General features: G+C 49.8%; 2 protein-coding genes across 3 annotated transcripts in view; both read left to right on the top strand.

Annotated features, from left to right (window-relative positions):
* Window positions 1-16091, top strand: part of LOC310827790 (cytochrome P450 2C25-like) — a 244651-nt gene that overhangs the window by 70393 nt on the left and 158167 nt on the right. The gene's annotated exons all lie outside the window — the stretch shown is intronic.
* Window positions 4194-15281, top strand: LOC310827754 (uncharacterized protein). Of its 2 annotated transcripts, none has more exons than XM_083704155.1 (4): window positions 4194-4432; window positions 9723-10381; window positions 11766-11972; window positions 13272-15281. In XM_083704155.1, exons 2-4 carry the CDS (start codon window positions 9913-9915, stop codon window positions 14348-14350), a joined length of 1755 nt encoding a protein of 584 aa, XP_083560281.1. In that variant the 5' UTR covers window positions 4194-4432; window positions 9723-9912; the 3' UTR covers window positions 14351-15281. The 2 variants fall into 2 exon arrangements, with proteins under 2 accessions (XP_083560281.1, XP_083560282.1); XM_083704156.1 differs by having other exon boundaries at window positions 4238-4732.

Here is a 16091-nt window from a genome sequence, read left to right as displayed (position 1 = left end):
CGGTAAAAGAATATTAGGAATGGCCCCGAGTATTGGTGGGAGGAACTATGGAAATATTGGGGTTGGTGGGTAGGAGTGGTATGTATTGCCCTACTTCCTTGGATGCTCCTGTATTCTTGCTGGCATGAACAATATCGTATCTGGTTGGAGAATTGGAGAACCTACCTGTGTATTGGCCAAAGCGGGAAAGAGTCCCCTGGCCTCCCATGCCAACTTTTTTCGTCAAATGACTGAGTGGGGCGTCCATAACCCTTACAATAGGCGGTTACAAATGGCTGAGATGGTAGCCCATTCTGCCAATAAGTCAGAATGTCTGGTATGCACCTTGGCCCCAACAGATGCCACGAGTGACCTATAGATCCATCAAAACGAAAATGGAGACCGTAACGGTCGGCATTTTCGTGATGGAAAGGGGGGAATGAAGGAGTGGAGACCAGAGGTCCACTTTGGAGAGCCAGGCTGGAGCCATTTTATAATCCAAAAACGCCATTTTAAAAGGAGCAAGCTAAAAAGGCTAAAAGCTATCTCTCTTCTGTTTGCAAAAGCATTCTTTGCAAATGCAGCATGTGTGGTCAGAACATTTCACACCTGTAGCTAGCTGCTGACCAAAATTCTGGTAAACAGACCGAGAATAGAGCGAACAACAGGAAAGATGTAGCCCACCACAAAATAAGGTGAGAACACAGATGGTCAGGATGTGGTTTTACAAGGAATTGCAAATAGGTCAAGAGGATTATAAGCTCGCAGCGCCACCTAGTGGATAATGCAGCTTGGAACCGAAGGGCCACCATCAATTCTTTAATTGGTTGAGCTTCAATGAATATGCATAAAGGGGAATGTCTGGGGGGGGGGCTGAACTTTGCTTTGCCTAAGGGGATAAAAACTGTCTGCCCCTGGTGTTCGGGGGCATTCTCTCATTTTTCCTGAATGCACCCCTTTGCTTTATTTGTCTGACAAATTAAACCAAAGTCAATAAAACTTGTGTTTTAAAAATATTGCTGCCTGGATTTTTCCATTCTGGTCTAGATTCTGAAGTCTCTAACAGTGGGAAGCTAAACGGCGTTTCCGTGCGCTGCTCTGGTTCACCAGAAGCGGCTTAGTCATGCTGGCCACATGACCCGGAAGCTCCCTTGGCCAGAAAAGCGAGATGAGCACCGCAACCCCAGAGTCGGCCACGACTGGACCTAATGGTCAGGGGTCCCTTTACCCTTTACCTTTTAAGACTTCAAAATTCCTATCACACACCCAAAAACATATTTTAAAGACCTCTCACTGAAGAAAATGACATGCGTTATAAGAAAAATACTTCTAATCCCGTTATGGGGTATCTAGAGCCCGTATAGAGTCCCTCGGGAGATTTATAGGAAGCAGAGTATAATCAAAGCAAAGTGCCTTGGAAGCTTTATTAAAGGAAATAAACTGTTGCAATAGGATCCCCACTCACCACACGCAGGAGGAGAGATCCCCAACAATAGTGTGCAAGCCCCTATTTAGACTTTTGAAGTTGCCCACCCTGTAGCCCAAGATGCCCCCCCCCAAAAAAAAATCATACATACATCACAGGAGGAGGTGGTCTCCAGCAGAAATTTGAGTGTGTTGCTTCTCTCCTGTCTGCCAGGATACCTGATAAGTGCCTTAAAGGTAAAGGTAAAGGGACCCCTGACCATTAGGTCCAGTCATGACCGACTCTGGGGTTGCAGCACTCATCTCGCTTTACTGGCCGAGGGAGCCTGCGTACATCTTCCGGGTCATGTGGCCAGCATGACAGAGCCGCTTCTGGCGAACCAGAGCAGCGCACGGAAACGCCGTTTACCTTCCTGCCGGAGTGGTACCTATTTATCTACTTGCACTTTGATGTGCTTTCGAACTGCTAGGTTGGCAGGAGCAGGGACCGAGCAACGGGACCTTACCCCGTTGCAGGGATTCAAAGCACCGACCTTCTGATCGGCAAGTACTAGGCTCTGTGGTTTAACCCACAGCGCCATCCGCGTCCCCTGCTGCAGTGCCCTAAAGGTAAAGGGTAAAGTGACCTCTGACCATTAGGTCCAGTCGTGGCCGACTCTGGGGTTGCAGCACTCATCTCGCTTTACTGGCCGAGGGAGCCTGCGTACAGCTTCCGGGTCATGTGGCCAGCAGGACTAAGCCGCTTCTGGCGAACCAGAGCAGCGCACGGAAACGCCGTTTACCTTCCCGCCGGAGTGGTACCTATTTATCTACTTGCACTTTGACGTGCTTTCGAACTGCTAAGTTGGCAGGAGCAGAGACCGAGCAACGGGAGCTCACCCAGTCACAGGGATTCGAACCGCCAACCTTCTGATCAGCGAGTCCTAGGCTCTGTGGTTTAACCCACAGCACCACTCGTGTCCCTTGATAAGTGCCTTACTTGATTGCATATTCTGGGGTAGCCTGGCCATTACTTTGAGATGGTAAATACATGAGTTCCTGAATCTATACTGATAGTTTGCTCAGCTTAACAGATACTTGCCAGACTGTATTCGGAAAGGGAGGTGTAAGTCCCTAAAGTCCAAAGACCATTGGAAAGCTTTTCCCATTTCCTTCCTCCTTGCAGAAAAATATTTGAGGTAAAGAGTCAAAATGGCTTCAGGATTGTTCTCCTGAATTATTTCATTTTAAAAAATATATCTTTATTAATTTAAAATAAATACATTTATGAGAGAACATTACATACATACAAGTAAACAAACATACATACAATCAAACAAACAAACAAACAAATAACAGAAAAATCAAACAAACCACCACACTATAAGATACAAGATTAATATAATTATCATCATATATACTCCAGATACTGAACACAATTATAAAACTTATAGAGAAGAAATTTAAAACTGACTTACAATTAATCTTACTGTATTTTATCTATCCATTACTTTATACCGCACAGTTACATATTTCTTATATAATTTCTTTTTACCTCCCTACAAACTTATATTTGTACAATACAGGGACGGTCCAATTCTGCCAAGATGTTTCCTTTTATTCCATGGTTTTTTTTCTAAATATTCTTTAAAGATTCCCCAATCCTTATAGACTTTGTTTCGGTTGGCCTCTTACTCTTCCTGTAATATTTCAGACACGTGGTTTATAAAGTTATGTATGTGCTTGCCTTGTCCATTTATGAACATTTATTCTATATCTGAGATCTTAGAATTCTTGTACAAATGTCATTCCACCAGGATTCTGTTATGCTCTCTGTTTCAATGCCGTCCTCTGAGACCAAACACTCCAGTCCACCCATCTGGGCTCAGAGACTTCTAGCATTGTTATTTATATTCTTTATTTATTCAATTTATACACAGTGGTACCTCGGGTTAAGAACTTAATTTGTTCCGGAGGTCCGTTCTTAACCTGAAACTGTTCTTAATCTGAAGCACCACTTTAGCTAAAGGGGCCTCCCGCTGCTGCCGCAGCACGATTTCTGTTCTCATCCTGAAGCAAAGTTCTTAACCTGAAGCACTATTTTTGGGTTAGCGGAATCTGTAACCTGAAGCGTATGTAACCTGAGGTACCACTGTACTGCTCTTTTTCAAAAGATTGGAGGACAGTGTACGACATTAAAAACGATACACACAATAGAAAGAAAGGAAATCCTGCATCTGTGCTGTGACATGGAAAAGGGGGGAAAGCTTATTTTTCTCCTGCTCTGGAGAGCAGGACTCGAACCCATGGCTTCAAGCGACAAGAAAAGAGATTCCATCTCAACATCAGGAAGAACTACAGCAAGAGCTGTTTGAGGAAGGAACAGTGACAGCCTCTCCTTCCTTGGAGGGTCTCAAGCAGAGGTTGGATGGCCACCTGGCATAGATTGTAGAATTTTACAGCTGGAAAGGGTCCCAGGGTCATCTAGTCCAACCCCCTGCAATGCAGGAATATGCAGCTGCCCAATACGGGAATCGAACCTGCAAACCTTGGCCGTTATCTGCGCCATGCTCTAAGCTATCCAGGCTGTCATGGATGCTTTAGCTGAGATTCCTGCGTTGCAGCGGGTTGTACTAGATGACCCCCGGTGTCCCTTCCGAATCTTCACGTGTATGATCCGCGCACCCGCGTATCGTGTGAAGCCTCCTCGGGCACCCAGCGTGCGGGTGCCAAGGGGATGGTGGGGGGTGGGTAGGCGGGTCGAGGCATCGGCGGAAACCTCCAGGCCCCTCCGGAGCCAGCAGAGGGCAGAGGCAAGTGGCGGCCGCGCCTGGGCGCAGGAGGAAACGCCGCCGCCTGGTTCCTGCGCCTCCTCGTCGCGCGGAGTCGGGAGGAGCCATTAAGGCGAGAGCCAAAGAAGGCGGCGCGGGAGAAGGGAGACGCGCGCATCCCTCCGCCCAGCGTTGGGGGCGCGCAGGAGGAGACGCGCAGGCGGCGGCGGCGGCGGGGAAGCTGGCGCGCCCGCGGAGACAAGCAGCTTTGCGCGCGGGTAAGGAAGGGGGGCGCTTGGAGAGACTGCGGTTCCCACGCCGCCCAGGGGGCCGGGGAGTTGCTGCCGGGGCCAAGGGAGAGCCGAGCACGAGGGCGGCTCCTCCACCTCCTCTTCCCTCGCTCCCTGCGCTCCTGCGCAACCTCCGCTCCTGCGCAACCTCCGCCCCAGCCCGGATCCGCGTTGCGCAGAGCGCACGGTTTTGTTCGCGCGCGCTGCGCTGGAGATTCTGGGGTCCCCGCGCGCGCCTCCGCGGAAGCAAGGCCCCTGAGCGGGGCCGGGCGGCTCGCTCGCTCCCGCGTGAGTTTCCGCACCGGATCCGCGGCCTTTTCGGGGAGAGCCGGGAGTTTTTGGAGACGCGCGACGTGGTTTGATCTCTCCTTTTTTTCGTTGTTGGATTTCCCCAAAATCCCAAAGGTGGGCGGGATCGCGGGTCTTGCATGCAGCCCCTGGTGCAGGGTTGGGGGTGGGATCCGGATCGGGCAAGCAAGAGTTGTAAACAACTCCATCCCCCCCCCCTTCCGCGCGCGCGCGCCCTTCCGCAGGCGCCGAGAGCTAAGCTCTGGCGGCGCCTATTGTCCTTCGGTGGTCATGCTTGCAGGCTGAAGGACCTTTTGAAATGCGCCAGCCCGCTGGAACCCGGACGGATTGCGCCCCTTGCCCCGCATCCCTCTCCGGCTTGGGTGCTTTTAAATCCGAATTAGATGCGTGCTGAGCGGGCTCCGCGTGGCCGAGGAAGTGGAGCCTTGCAATGGAGATCTTCTCAATTTCTGCATGTGCCATTATTGCCGTCGATTTCCCTTCTCTGCGGAAAGGGATAGGCTAGCGCGCAACTCCGCACAAAGGAGCTTTTTTCCTGTTGAGTTACTGCAAACGGCTTCTGTCCGGTTGCGCTTAAGGACAGCGCGATCCGATCCTGGAGGTCCTTCCTGGCCACCCCACAATAGGATCCCGGGCCAGTGCCACGCGGGGAAAGAAACGGTGGGCACCGTTTTGGCCCTCGAGCGCCCGGGAGTGAATCCGAATTGACACGTGTGTGCAGACAGCAAAATGAAATCTGGATCCGGAGTGGACACGCCTCTCCAGGGAGGAGATGTTTGTTTCCTTGTTAATCTTTTGGGAAGCAGAGGGAAGGCCTAAACCGGATTCAGGGAGCGTTTGGGCCTCCCCTTCCCCTTGTATGAGGAGGCAGTGAGGCCCAAGTGGTTTTTTTGGAGTGTAAACACAAAACCCAGTTGCTGGTTGGGGTTTGATGTAGGAGGAGGACTGGGGTGCCTTTTTCAGCTGAGATTCAATCACATGCCAGAAGATTCTGGTGGTAGTAGTAGTAGTAGTAGTAGTAGTAGTAATAATAATAATAATAATAATAATAATAATAATAATAATAATAATAAATACCCCACCCATCTGGCTGGGTTTCCCCAGCCACTCTGGGCGGCTTCCAACAAACACTAAAATACAATAACCTATTAAACATTAAAAGCTTCCCTAAACAGGGCTGCCTTCAGATGTCTTCTAAAAGACAGGTAGTTGTTTATTTCCTTGACATCTGGTGGGAGGGCGGGTGCCACCACTGAGCAGGCCCTCTGCTTGGTTCCGTGCAACTTGGCTTCTCGCAGAGAGGGAACCGCCAGAAGGCCCTCGGAGCTGGACCTCAGTATCCGGGCAGAACGATGTGGGTGGACACGCTCCTTCAGGTATACTGGACTGAGGCTGTTTAGGGCTTTCAATGTTAGCACCATCACTTTGAATCGTGCTCGGAAACGTACTGGGAGCCAATGCAGATCTTTCAAGACCGGTGTTATATGGTCTCGGCGGCCGCTCCCAGTCACCAGTCTAGCTGCCGCATTCTGGTGGTGCTGTTATTAGGTCTTGCAACTGGGAGGTCTTGCAACTGTTCCCCCAAAAGATGTGGGGGGGGGGAGATCAGCTCTACTGATTGAGCTACCCCAGGAGTCTAAAATTTACTCATACAATCATAGAGTCATGGGTTCAAGCCCCTTGATGGGCAAAAGATTCTTTTATTGCAGCGGGTTGGGCTAGATGACCGCAGGGGTCCCCTTCCAACTCTGTGATTCTGGACAGGCAGTAGGTGTCCTGGGTTTTAGGTAGGGAAATTTCCCCAGTCCTACCTGGAGACTTCAATCAAGGCCCCTGAGCTAAGGCTCTTTGCCTTTGAAGCAGCCATTTAATCTCCCCACAAACAAATCTAAATGGATTCTCATCAAATAGCCGGTGTTGTCTAACTTTTGCTCAGAAGCAAGTCCCGCTGAGCTGTCTGGGTCTAAACTTTCCAGCCAGTGTGTACTCTTTGCAGACCTCCTCTGTGTTTTTCCTGTATCGGACATCTGAATGGAAAATCTGTATATTGGCTGACTACAGGCGCTTGATATGAAATTTGCATTCGCCTGCTTCTACTCTAGCTCTGGCTATTTATTATTTCTTGAATTTCTACCCCACCTTTCCTCCTGGAGGAACTCAGGGTGGCAAACAACAAAGAACAATAAAAACGTCTTTTTAAAACATTCCAGTACAGCTGCGGACTGGAAACCATTAATGGCATTCATACATGCAGAGGAATAGAGCGGTTGTTTTAAAAGCTTTTGTGGAAATGCCTAAAATGTAAGAAAAACAGCTTAGGGCTCTGAGTTCCTCAGAACTCTCTGTCATTTCCAAAGTCCAATAGTTTAAAATAGAAAGAGCTTTTCTCCTACCACTGATCCTATACACTGCAGTCGTGGTGGCAATGAGTGCCAGTTATCAGTGGTACATGAAGAAATCTTCCCTTGCTGCTGTTTCCCCCTGGGAAAACACACTCTTTACTGCTGAATTGGAGCAAACGTCAGTTGGGTTTTCTGCAGATTGACACCTGTCCCGATTCATTGGTAAAAGAGGAGGTTTTCCCGGGGCTGGCAAACTGAAAACTGCTTGCACCCATGTTTTCTAAGCACGGAACCAGCAAAGTGTGTTGCATGCGTCTGTTTGCCTCTCTCATAATGCTACAACTTGTGGACATCCAAATGTTGGAAGATTCAGGACTGAGGGAAGAAAGTCCTCCTTCACACAGAGCTTAGCTAAACTATGGAACTCCCTGCTACAGGAAGCTGTGATGGCTGACAAATTGGATGGCGTTAAAGAGGACTGGGCAAATTCATGGAGAGGGAGAGGGATATTGGGGCTACTAGTGAGGATGTCTATACTCTGGCTCCACAGGCAAGGGCAAAAATGCTTTGGAATTTGCTGGAAGCCACAAGGCTTTGGGTTCAGGTCCTGATTGTTGTTGTTTAGTCGTGTCCAACTCTTCGTGACCCCCTGGACCAGAGCACGCCAGGCACTCCTGTCTTCCACTGCCTCCCGCAGTTTGGTCAAACTCATGCTGGTAGCTTCGAGAACACTGTCCCACCATCTCCTCTCTGTCGTTCCCTTCTCCTTGCGCCCTCCATCTTTCCCAACATCAGGGTCTTTTCCAGGGAGTCTTCTCTTCTCCTGAGGTGGCCAAAGTCTTGGAGCCTCAGCTTCAGGATCTGTCCTTCCAGTGAGCACTCAGGGCTGATTTCCTTCAGAATGGAGAGGTTTGATCTTCTTGCAGTCCATGGGACTCTTAAGAGTCTCCTCCAGCACCATAATTCAAAAGCACCCATTCTTCAGCGATCAGCCTTCTTTATGGTCCAGCTCTCACTTCCATACATCACTACTGGGAAAACCATAGCTATAACTATACAGACTTTTGTTGGCAAGGTGATGCTGGAGATCAAATGGGCAGGTATAGGGTAAGGCGGTCTCGCAGGTAAACACATCCTGAGTTGTTCACGGCTTTATACCTTAATACAGTGGTACCTTGGTTCTCAAACTTAATCCATTCTGGAAGTCTGTTCCTAAAACCTAAGCGTTCCAAAACCAAGGCTTGCTTTCCCATAGAAAGTAATGCAAAACGGATTAATCTGTTCCAGACAATTAAAAGCAACCCCTAAAACAAAAATTTAACATGAATTTTGATATCTAACGAGACCATTGATCCATAAAACGAAAGCAATAAAAAACGTTAATGGTTCTTTTGCCTTCGCTGCTTTTAGTTCCACACAGTCAAAAAAGCAAAGTCGCAAGTCACAGCCGCAAAAAGGGAAAAGCCACACAAACAAAAAAACACACAAAAAAATAGCAAAAGCACCAAACATAAGCTCCAAATATCATCTCAGAACACTGCAGTCAGAAACAGAAGACTTCTCTCGGAATGGTAGGACTCAAATTAACAGTGCAACACTAAAAACAGAAGCTCAGGACTCAAAACGGAGCACATTCGGCTTCCCAAACAAAGTTCGAAAACCGGAACACTCACTTCCGGGTTTGCAGCGTTCGGGTTCCAAGTAGTTCGAGAACTAAGCTGTTCGAAAACCGAGGTACCACTGTAGTAATGCCTTGAACTTAGCCTGGTAGCAGATGAGCCCACCATTGCATATCTCTGAGCAAACTACTCCAGTCAGGACCCTGAAGGACCCGGTGCGCAGCCTGGGAGTCATTCTGGACTCACAGCTGTCCATGGAGGCGCAGGTCAATTCTGTGTCCAGGGCAGCTGTCTACCAGCTCCATCTGGTACGCAGGGTGAGACCCTACCTGCCCACAGACTGTCTCACCAGAGTGGTGCATGCTCTGGTTATCTCCCGCTTGGACTATTGCAATGCGCTCGACGTGGGGCTACCTTTGAAGGTGACCCTGAAACTGCAATTAATCCAGAATGCGGCAGCTAGACTGGTGACTGGGAGTGGCCGCCAAGACCACATAACACCGGTCTTGAAATACCTACACTGGCTACCAGTACGTTTCTGAGCACAATTCGAAATGTTTGTGCTAACCTTTCAAGCCCTAAATGGCCTCAGTCCAGTATATCTGAAGGAGCGTCTCCACTTCCATCGTTCAGCCCGGACACTGAGATCCAGCGCCGAGGGCCTTCTGACGGTTCCCTCACTGCGAGAAGCCAAGTTACAAGGAACCAAGCAGAGGGCCTTCTTGATGGTGGCACCTGCTCTGTGGAACGCCCTCCCACCAGATGTCAAAGAGATAAACAACTACCTGACAATCTGAGGGCATCCCTGTTTAGGGAAGCTTTTAATGTTTGATGTATTACAGTATTTTAATATTTTTTTGGAAGCCGCCCAGAGTGGCTGGGGAAGCCCAGCCAGATGGGCGGGGTATAACTAATAAATTATTATTATTATTATTATTATTATTATTATTATTATTATGCTGCAGCATTCTGCCCTTGCTCCATCTCACATTCTTCCTTCCCTTCCAGGTGCCCTTGGGACGAGACTGCATGACTCCGGAGCGAGTCTCCAGCCTTCATTCGATTGACGCCACCCGCAGAATCCCGCTGGCTTTTCCTTGCGGGGTGGGAGAAGCCTCGGCCTGTAGCCTTGCCCCAGCGGAGCCCCCAGCCACTCTGGCCCCTGCTTCCTCCCGCTCTCGTTGGCTCGTGGACTCCAATGTTTTCCTCCGCGGCCGAGAGGGACAAATGGGGACCTCGCTTTGACTCTCCCCCTTCCACTTCCGCCGTCGCCGCAGCCCAGGCCAGCGCGACAGGCCGGAAGAGGAAAGCCAACTTCTCCAACGACGAGACGGAGACCCTGGTCTGGAATGTAGTGCGGCATTTTAGCGCTCTGTATGGGTCAGAATCGTTCCGGGCTCACCCCGTCCGCCGGAAGCAGCTCTGGACCCAGATCCAAAGCCGTGTCAACTTTCTCGGCTACACAGAGCGCTCCATCGACGATCTCAAGCACAAATGGCGGGACTTGAGGCTGGACGTCAAGAAGAAGATCACGGCCAAGAGGCCGCCCCCAGTGCACCGGCCAGGGGCGCCCCACAAACCCCGCCTCACGCCCCTGGAAAAAATGGTGGCCTCCACTTTCCTGCAGCCGACGCATGACTCAGAGCCCGAAATCGTCTTGGACCCGGGTGAGCGTCCGTTTATTATCACTGTATTTTTCGCTCTATAAGACGCACATGGCCATAAGACACACCTAGTTTTTAGAGGAGGGAAATCAGAAAGAAATGCAAGGCCTACTTGAGTGAAGAGGCAGGAGTGCTCCCGCTGTGCTCAGGAGGCTTTGTGTTGCTTTCGCTGAAGCATTGGGGGGGGGTGTGTGCGCGGGTGCAGTTTATACCTGGGTGAAATTTATTTATTTATTTATTTATTTATTTTATTTTTGTTAGAGCGTTTATTAATTTTCCAATAAAAAACATCCAATTAAAAGATCAAATTGTCTTCCGAATTGTAATTTTGCAACTTCCCACAGTCTGAACCTCGAAGCATTCTTCTTTCTACTACAAGAAAAAAGATTCCACCTAAACATTAGGAAGAACTTCCTGACAGTAAGAGCTGTTTGACAGTGGAATTTGCTGCCAAGGAGTGTGGTGGAGTCTCCTTCTTTGGAGGTCTTTAAGCAGAGGCTTGACAACCATATGTCAGGAGTGCTCTGATGGTGTTTCCTGCTTGGCAGGGGGTTGGACTCGATGGCCCTTGTGGTCTCTCTGATTCTATGCATATCGAAATCTCAGCCCTGCCTCTCATGGAGGGTGGATTTGATTTAAATCAAATCTGTTTAAATCACTGTTTAAATCACTAGACAGTAAGACTTCATCTAAATCATTTTTTTTACAGAAAGTCTCATTCTTGCTGGTATCATCTTAATATTTACAATCAGATGAAAGTTTCGTTTTTGGAATAATAAATTTTCAGAGTAGTTTTTACAGTTAAATCAAAAATTACTGATTTGGTTGTACTATTAGAAACACAAAGACAGGTTATTATGAAATTATTGTTTGCATTTGGACAACTTTTCTGCTGTACCTTATCGGAAGGAGAAAAACAATCATTTCCTTAATAACAATTTAAACGATTTATTTAACTAAAACAATAACATTATAGCATTATGTATCCACGTTTCTTAACTGATGTGGTTAAACAGGGTTTTTTTTAAAAAAAAACTTAGACTGAGTTTTATCACACACAAAAAACTTAAAACAAATCCTTATTTCCTGATGAATAGCCTTGGACTAGAATGTAACTTAAAGAGAAAACTATCTTTAGAAAGATTTTTCCTCCAAAAGCATTTTATTTTAAAAATCCGATTTAAATGTTAAAAAATCCAATTTAAATTTAAAAAATCTGATTTAAATCAAAAAATCCACTTTAAAAATATGTTTTTTTAAAAAAAATCATTGATTTTTATCCACCCTGGTTTATATCTTTTCTACGAGACTCCTCCTGCTGTTGACCGCTGCCTGACGTTGACTTCAAGGGATAATGCGATGCTATGGTTGTTTTCTTGCCCTGCAGAGATTTTCTTCCCTGGAGCATTCAAGCAGTCCTTTGTAGCTTTGCAACCGGGCCTCAACCACCCCAGTATCTACATTGACACCAACGGGCAGCCCTCCTCTCTCCCTGACGTGGAAGGCTCCCTAGTGCCTCGCGTGGGGGTCCAGAGCCCCGACCCCTCCTCTATGCTTTGCGAATACAGTCGAGGCGAAGGGCAGAGCAGCTCAGGTGGGTATCGCTGGTGCCATTGCATACGGCCTGGCCATAACAATAACAGCAATTATAATATTTATTACAATATTTATATGCCATCCAACTGCTCCAGCCGCTCTGGGCGGCTTCCAGCAAACTATAAACTCACAGAAAAACACCACATATTAAAAGCTTCCCGATACAGGGCTTTCTGCAAACAGGGAGCCACCACAAAGAAGGCCCTGTCATGGGGTCACTGGGTGCAGAGCTTGCTCTCTGCCCCTGAGCTTCATCGCTTCCCTGCTGTAGGTGCTGCTGGAAAATCCTTTGCTGTAGGTGCTGCTGGAAAATCAAGTCAGGATGAGTGCCTGTCTTTAACTGCTCACCTTTTGGATTTGGAGGGGAAAACTGAGGAGGCGGTGGGTGGTGCAGACTAGAGGCTAAGAATATATCCAAGCTGCGTATTTCCCACCATGTTTGATAATTGCACGCCACTTCGGAAATTAAGCGGTTTATGAATGAACTTGCAGCCTCATACCCGTCATTGCTGGACAGTTCTGAGAAACCAGAACTTTTGATTTCGGCAGTGAGAATCCGTGCCGTTTTTGAGATCCAGCGGTTAAAAATTGACGCCCTTTTGAAAGGTTCCTTCCGCCATCTTGGTTCATAGTGGCGTCCAGTAGTACCCAAACATAGAGGGAAACCTGTCCCTTCATCCCTGGGACCACCGTGCAAAAATTGGTGACGATATATTAGTACATAGTGAGTTGACAAACATCCCAAAATATATACCATATTTTTTGCTTCATAAGACGCACATAGTTTTTAGAGGGGGAATGCAAGGAAAAAATATTCTTTAAAGGGAGCGCTGAGCAGAGCCTGCGTGCATCCAATTTAAATTAAAAAAAGGTTGCCCTTCTCCCTCCTCGGGGAAAAGCCCTCAAGAGCACATGCTCCACACAGCTCTTTAAAGGGACCGTGGCTCTTGGGGGCTTTTCCGGGACGTGGGGGAAGAGACAGAGCACAGCTAAGCCAGGAGCTAGAACAGCGAGAGGGAGTGCAGAGCAGCCTGGGATAGCTGTGCAGCCTGCATTCGCTCCATAAGACGCACACACATTTCCCCTTACTTTTTAGGAGGGAAAAAGTGCGTCTTATAGAGCAAAAAATACGGTATCAAGCTGGCAGCTGTGTGCGGCATTGCCCAATAATTCTTAGAAACCTAGATACTGAAAGTTTTTCAGCAGCTGCGTGAAAGTGCATGAGTGACTTGTCAGAGTCTGTGTCTGTCTTAGGCTTGTATTCCCTGTCTTGATGTCGTTCTCTCGCCCGTTGCAGCCGAATCGGGACCAGAGCTACGGACCCCGGAAATGTCCGCCATGTCCCCCCAGCTCCGAAACGAATCCCTCGTCTCCTACGCTTCCGGGGAAGAGGATCAGGACGGCCCGGAGGCGGAGGGCAGGATGAGTCTCCAAGCGGCGCTGGAAGCTCGGCTGTCGGCCGAAGAAGACCTGAAGTTGTCTGGCCAGCAGGCTGCGATGCTTATCCGCAGGTGCAACTCTCAGGGGTCGGCCGCCTCCCTGCCAGAGGATGCCCTCAGCCACGCGGACGCCCACTCAGACTGGGACCACGAGGGGGGCCCCGACGTCCCCACCCTGGGCCGCTCCCTTGACCCCTCTCAGCCGGAAGAAGAGGAGGCGGCCAGCCAGGCCGCGGAGACGGGCTCCTTGCCCCGGGGGCTTCTGGGGCCTGCGTGGGAGAAGCAGGAGGAGGAGCAGCACTCCCGGTCTCCTCTTCACACCGGGGCCCTCACCGAAGAGTCCCTGCCATCCTCTGCTTCGCCTCACGCAGACCAGGCGCCCGCCCCGCGGGCCTTGCCCAGGGGGATGGGGTGTTCCCGCCGGCGCGAGGGTGGCCGGGAGACCTGGAGGACTAACATCCGGCGGCTGATGGACATGGAGGACCAATGGGACCAGCTGTACCACCAGGAGCTCGCCATGTGGCAAGAGGAGAGGGCCCAGCAGCGAGACGAGCGGGCCCGCGACAGGGAACTCCAATTCCGGCTTCTGGGGGTCCTCACCGACATCCGGGATGAACTGCGGTACTTGCGGCAAGAGAGGGCCGTGGCGCGGCAGGACAGGGCCGTGGCCCGGCAGGAGAGGGCGTCGCAAACGGTCGCCCACGCCTCCTCTCCTCCAAAACCCGAGGCGGCCCCTTCAGAGACGGCCCCCGACTGCACCCCTCTCTTCTTCCCTCTTAAAGCCGAAGGTGGCCTTTCCGGACCACCCCTGGGGAATGTCGGCCGGGGGGAGGCAGCCAGGGCGAGGCGGAGCCCTCACGGCGTCTCCCGCCGGGGCCGGGGCCGTCCTCGCGGCTCCACGTCCAAGCACAGAAGGATGTTTGTGCCCAGCAGCTAGGGGCGAGCACGCAGTTCCTAAATCGAAATCAAATAGACCTTGTTTGTGTACAGAGCTCCGGAATTTCCTCCACAAAGGCAGAGAGAACAAGAGTGCTTGTGTGTGTGCCTGATGACAACGTGTGGGAATATATACAGTGGTACCTCTGGATGCGAACGGGATCCGTTCCAGAGTCCCGTTCACATCCGGAAGCGAACGCAACATGCATCTGTGCGGGCCGCGATTCGCCGCTTCTGCGCATGACGTCATTTTGAGTGCATGCGCAAGCGCGGAACCCGGAAGTAACGCATTCCGTTACTTCCGGTTCGCCGCAGAGCGCAACCCGAAAACGCTCTACCTGAAGCAACTTCAACCCCAGGTGTGACTGTGTAAGGTTTCGTTGCACGCTCTGCTTGGGCTTTGTACGTGGACAAGAAAAGGATTCGCGAATGATTGTGTGCAACCGCTCGGCCCTTGGCGAATGAATGCATGCAGTGGTGTTTTGAGTACGGGGAAGTGGCAAGGGGGTACGGCTACCCTGACGGAAGAAATTTCGCCTGCGGTGTCCCCTCCATCTACAAATACCGAAACCTGGGTGGCGGGGAGAGGGCTGTCGATAGGCCACAAGAAACACAGCCCACCAGCGAGGGGCGCTCTGCAGTGGAAGAGAGTGCCGGCCGGACAGGGCATTCGATGGGCAACTGGCTCTCAAATTTAATTCCAGGGCAGCCTTAAGCAAGGGCAGAGAAGGGTGTTAGCTGGGAAGGACACACTTAAGTGTGCGTGTGATGGAGTGTGTGTTTGTGTGGACAAATGCAGAACATGTTTTGTATGAGTAGGATTGTGGGTTAGTTGCTGTCTGTCAAGCATTTTCTGCAACTCATTTAACGGACTGATTTGCCTATGTATCTATAAACACTTTTTGGAAAGAAAAAGCCAACAACCAGCCGAACGGTTTGTCTTGTGTATTTTAGTTACTGGGGAAAGACTCGCAGCGGACCCTTAAAAAAAAAAGAATTGATGCCAGAGGTCACTTTTGACAATAACTCCCCCCGAACCGATCGTTTCTGATTTGGGACAGTTTACTTTGGGGGGAGGAGGAGAGAGCCATAAAACATTGCCATCCTTGGGGTGCCTTTTGCTTCCCCATTTGCATGATGCTTCAACATCTGGGACCCTCCAGATGTTGTAGACTTTTTAATATTATTATGAGTATTATTTACTGAATTCATGCACTGTCCTATACCCGGAGGTCTCAGTGCGGTATACAGAAAAGATCGCAATACAGTGGACGCTCGGGTTGCAAACATGATCCGTGCAGGATGCATGTTCGCAACCCACAGCATTCGTAAGCCGCATCTGCGCACGCGCGGGTTGCGATTTGGCCCTTATGCGCAAAGCGCAATTTAGCGCTTATGCACATGCGCGGCCGCCAAAACCCGGAAGTAACTCGTTCTGGTACTTCCGGGTTTCGGCGGTCCACAACCTGAAGCAGCTGTAACCCAAGGTATGACTGTATATAAAATTAAAATATGAACAATAACCCAGTAGCAGACACATACACACACACAGTTAAGTAAAGGTAAAGGGACCCCTGACCATTACGTCCAGTCGTGACCGACTCTGGGGTTGCGGCGCTCATCTTGCTCTATAGGCCGAAGGAGCCGGCGTACAGCTTCCTGGTCATGTGGCCAGCATGACTAAACCGCTTCTGGCGAACCAGAGCAGCGCACGGAAACGCCGTTTACCTTCCCGCTGGAGT

The sequence above is a fragment of the Podarcis gaigeae genome (assembly GCF_964106915.1).
Source record: "Podarcis gaigeae genome assembly, chromosome: 12".
NCBI classification, from domain to species: Eukaryota; Metazoa; Chordata; class Lepidosauria; order Squamata; family Lacertidae; genus Podarcis; species Podarcis gaigeae.
This window is presented reverse-complemented; position numbering and strand designations above follow the sequence as displayed.

What these genes read in the sequence shown, in the direction of transcription:
- LOC310827754 (XM_083704155.1), top strand. Translation starts at nt 9,913, where the DNA reads ATGTTTTCCTCCGCGGCCGAGAGGGACAAATGGGGACCTCGCTTTGAC. An exon ending in CGAAATCGTCTTGGACCCGG is followed by an intron (nt 10,382 to 11,765) that starts GTGAGCGTCCGT and finishes CTTGCCCTGCAG; the next exon opens with AGATTTTCTTCCCTGGAGCA. An exon ending in CGAAGGGCAGAGCAGCTCAG is followed by an intron (nt 11,973 to 13,271) that starts GTGGGTATCGCT and finishes CGCCCGTTGCAG; the next exon opens with CCGAATCGGGACCAGAGCTA.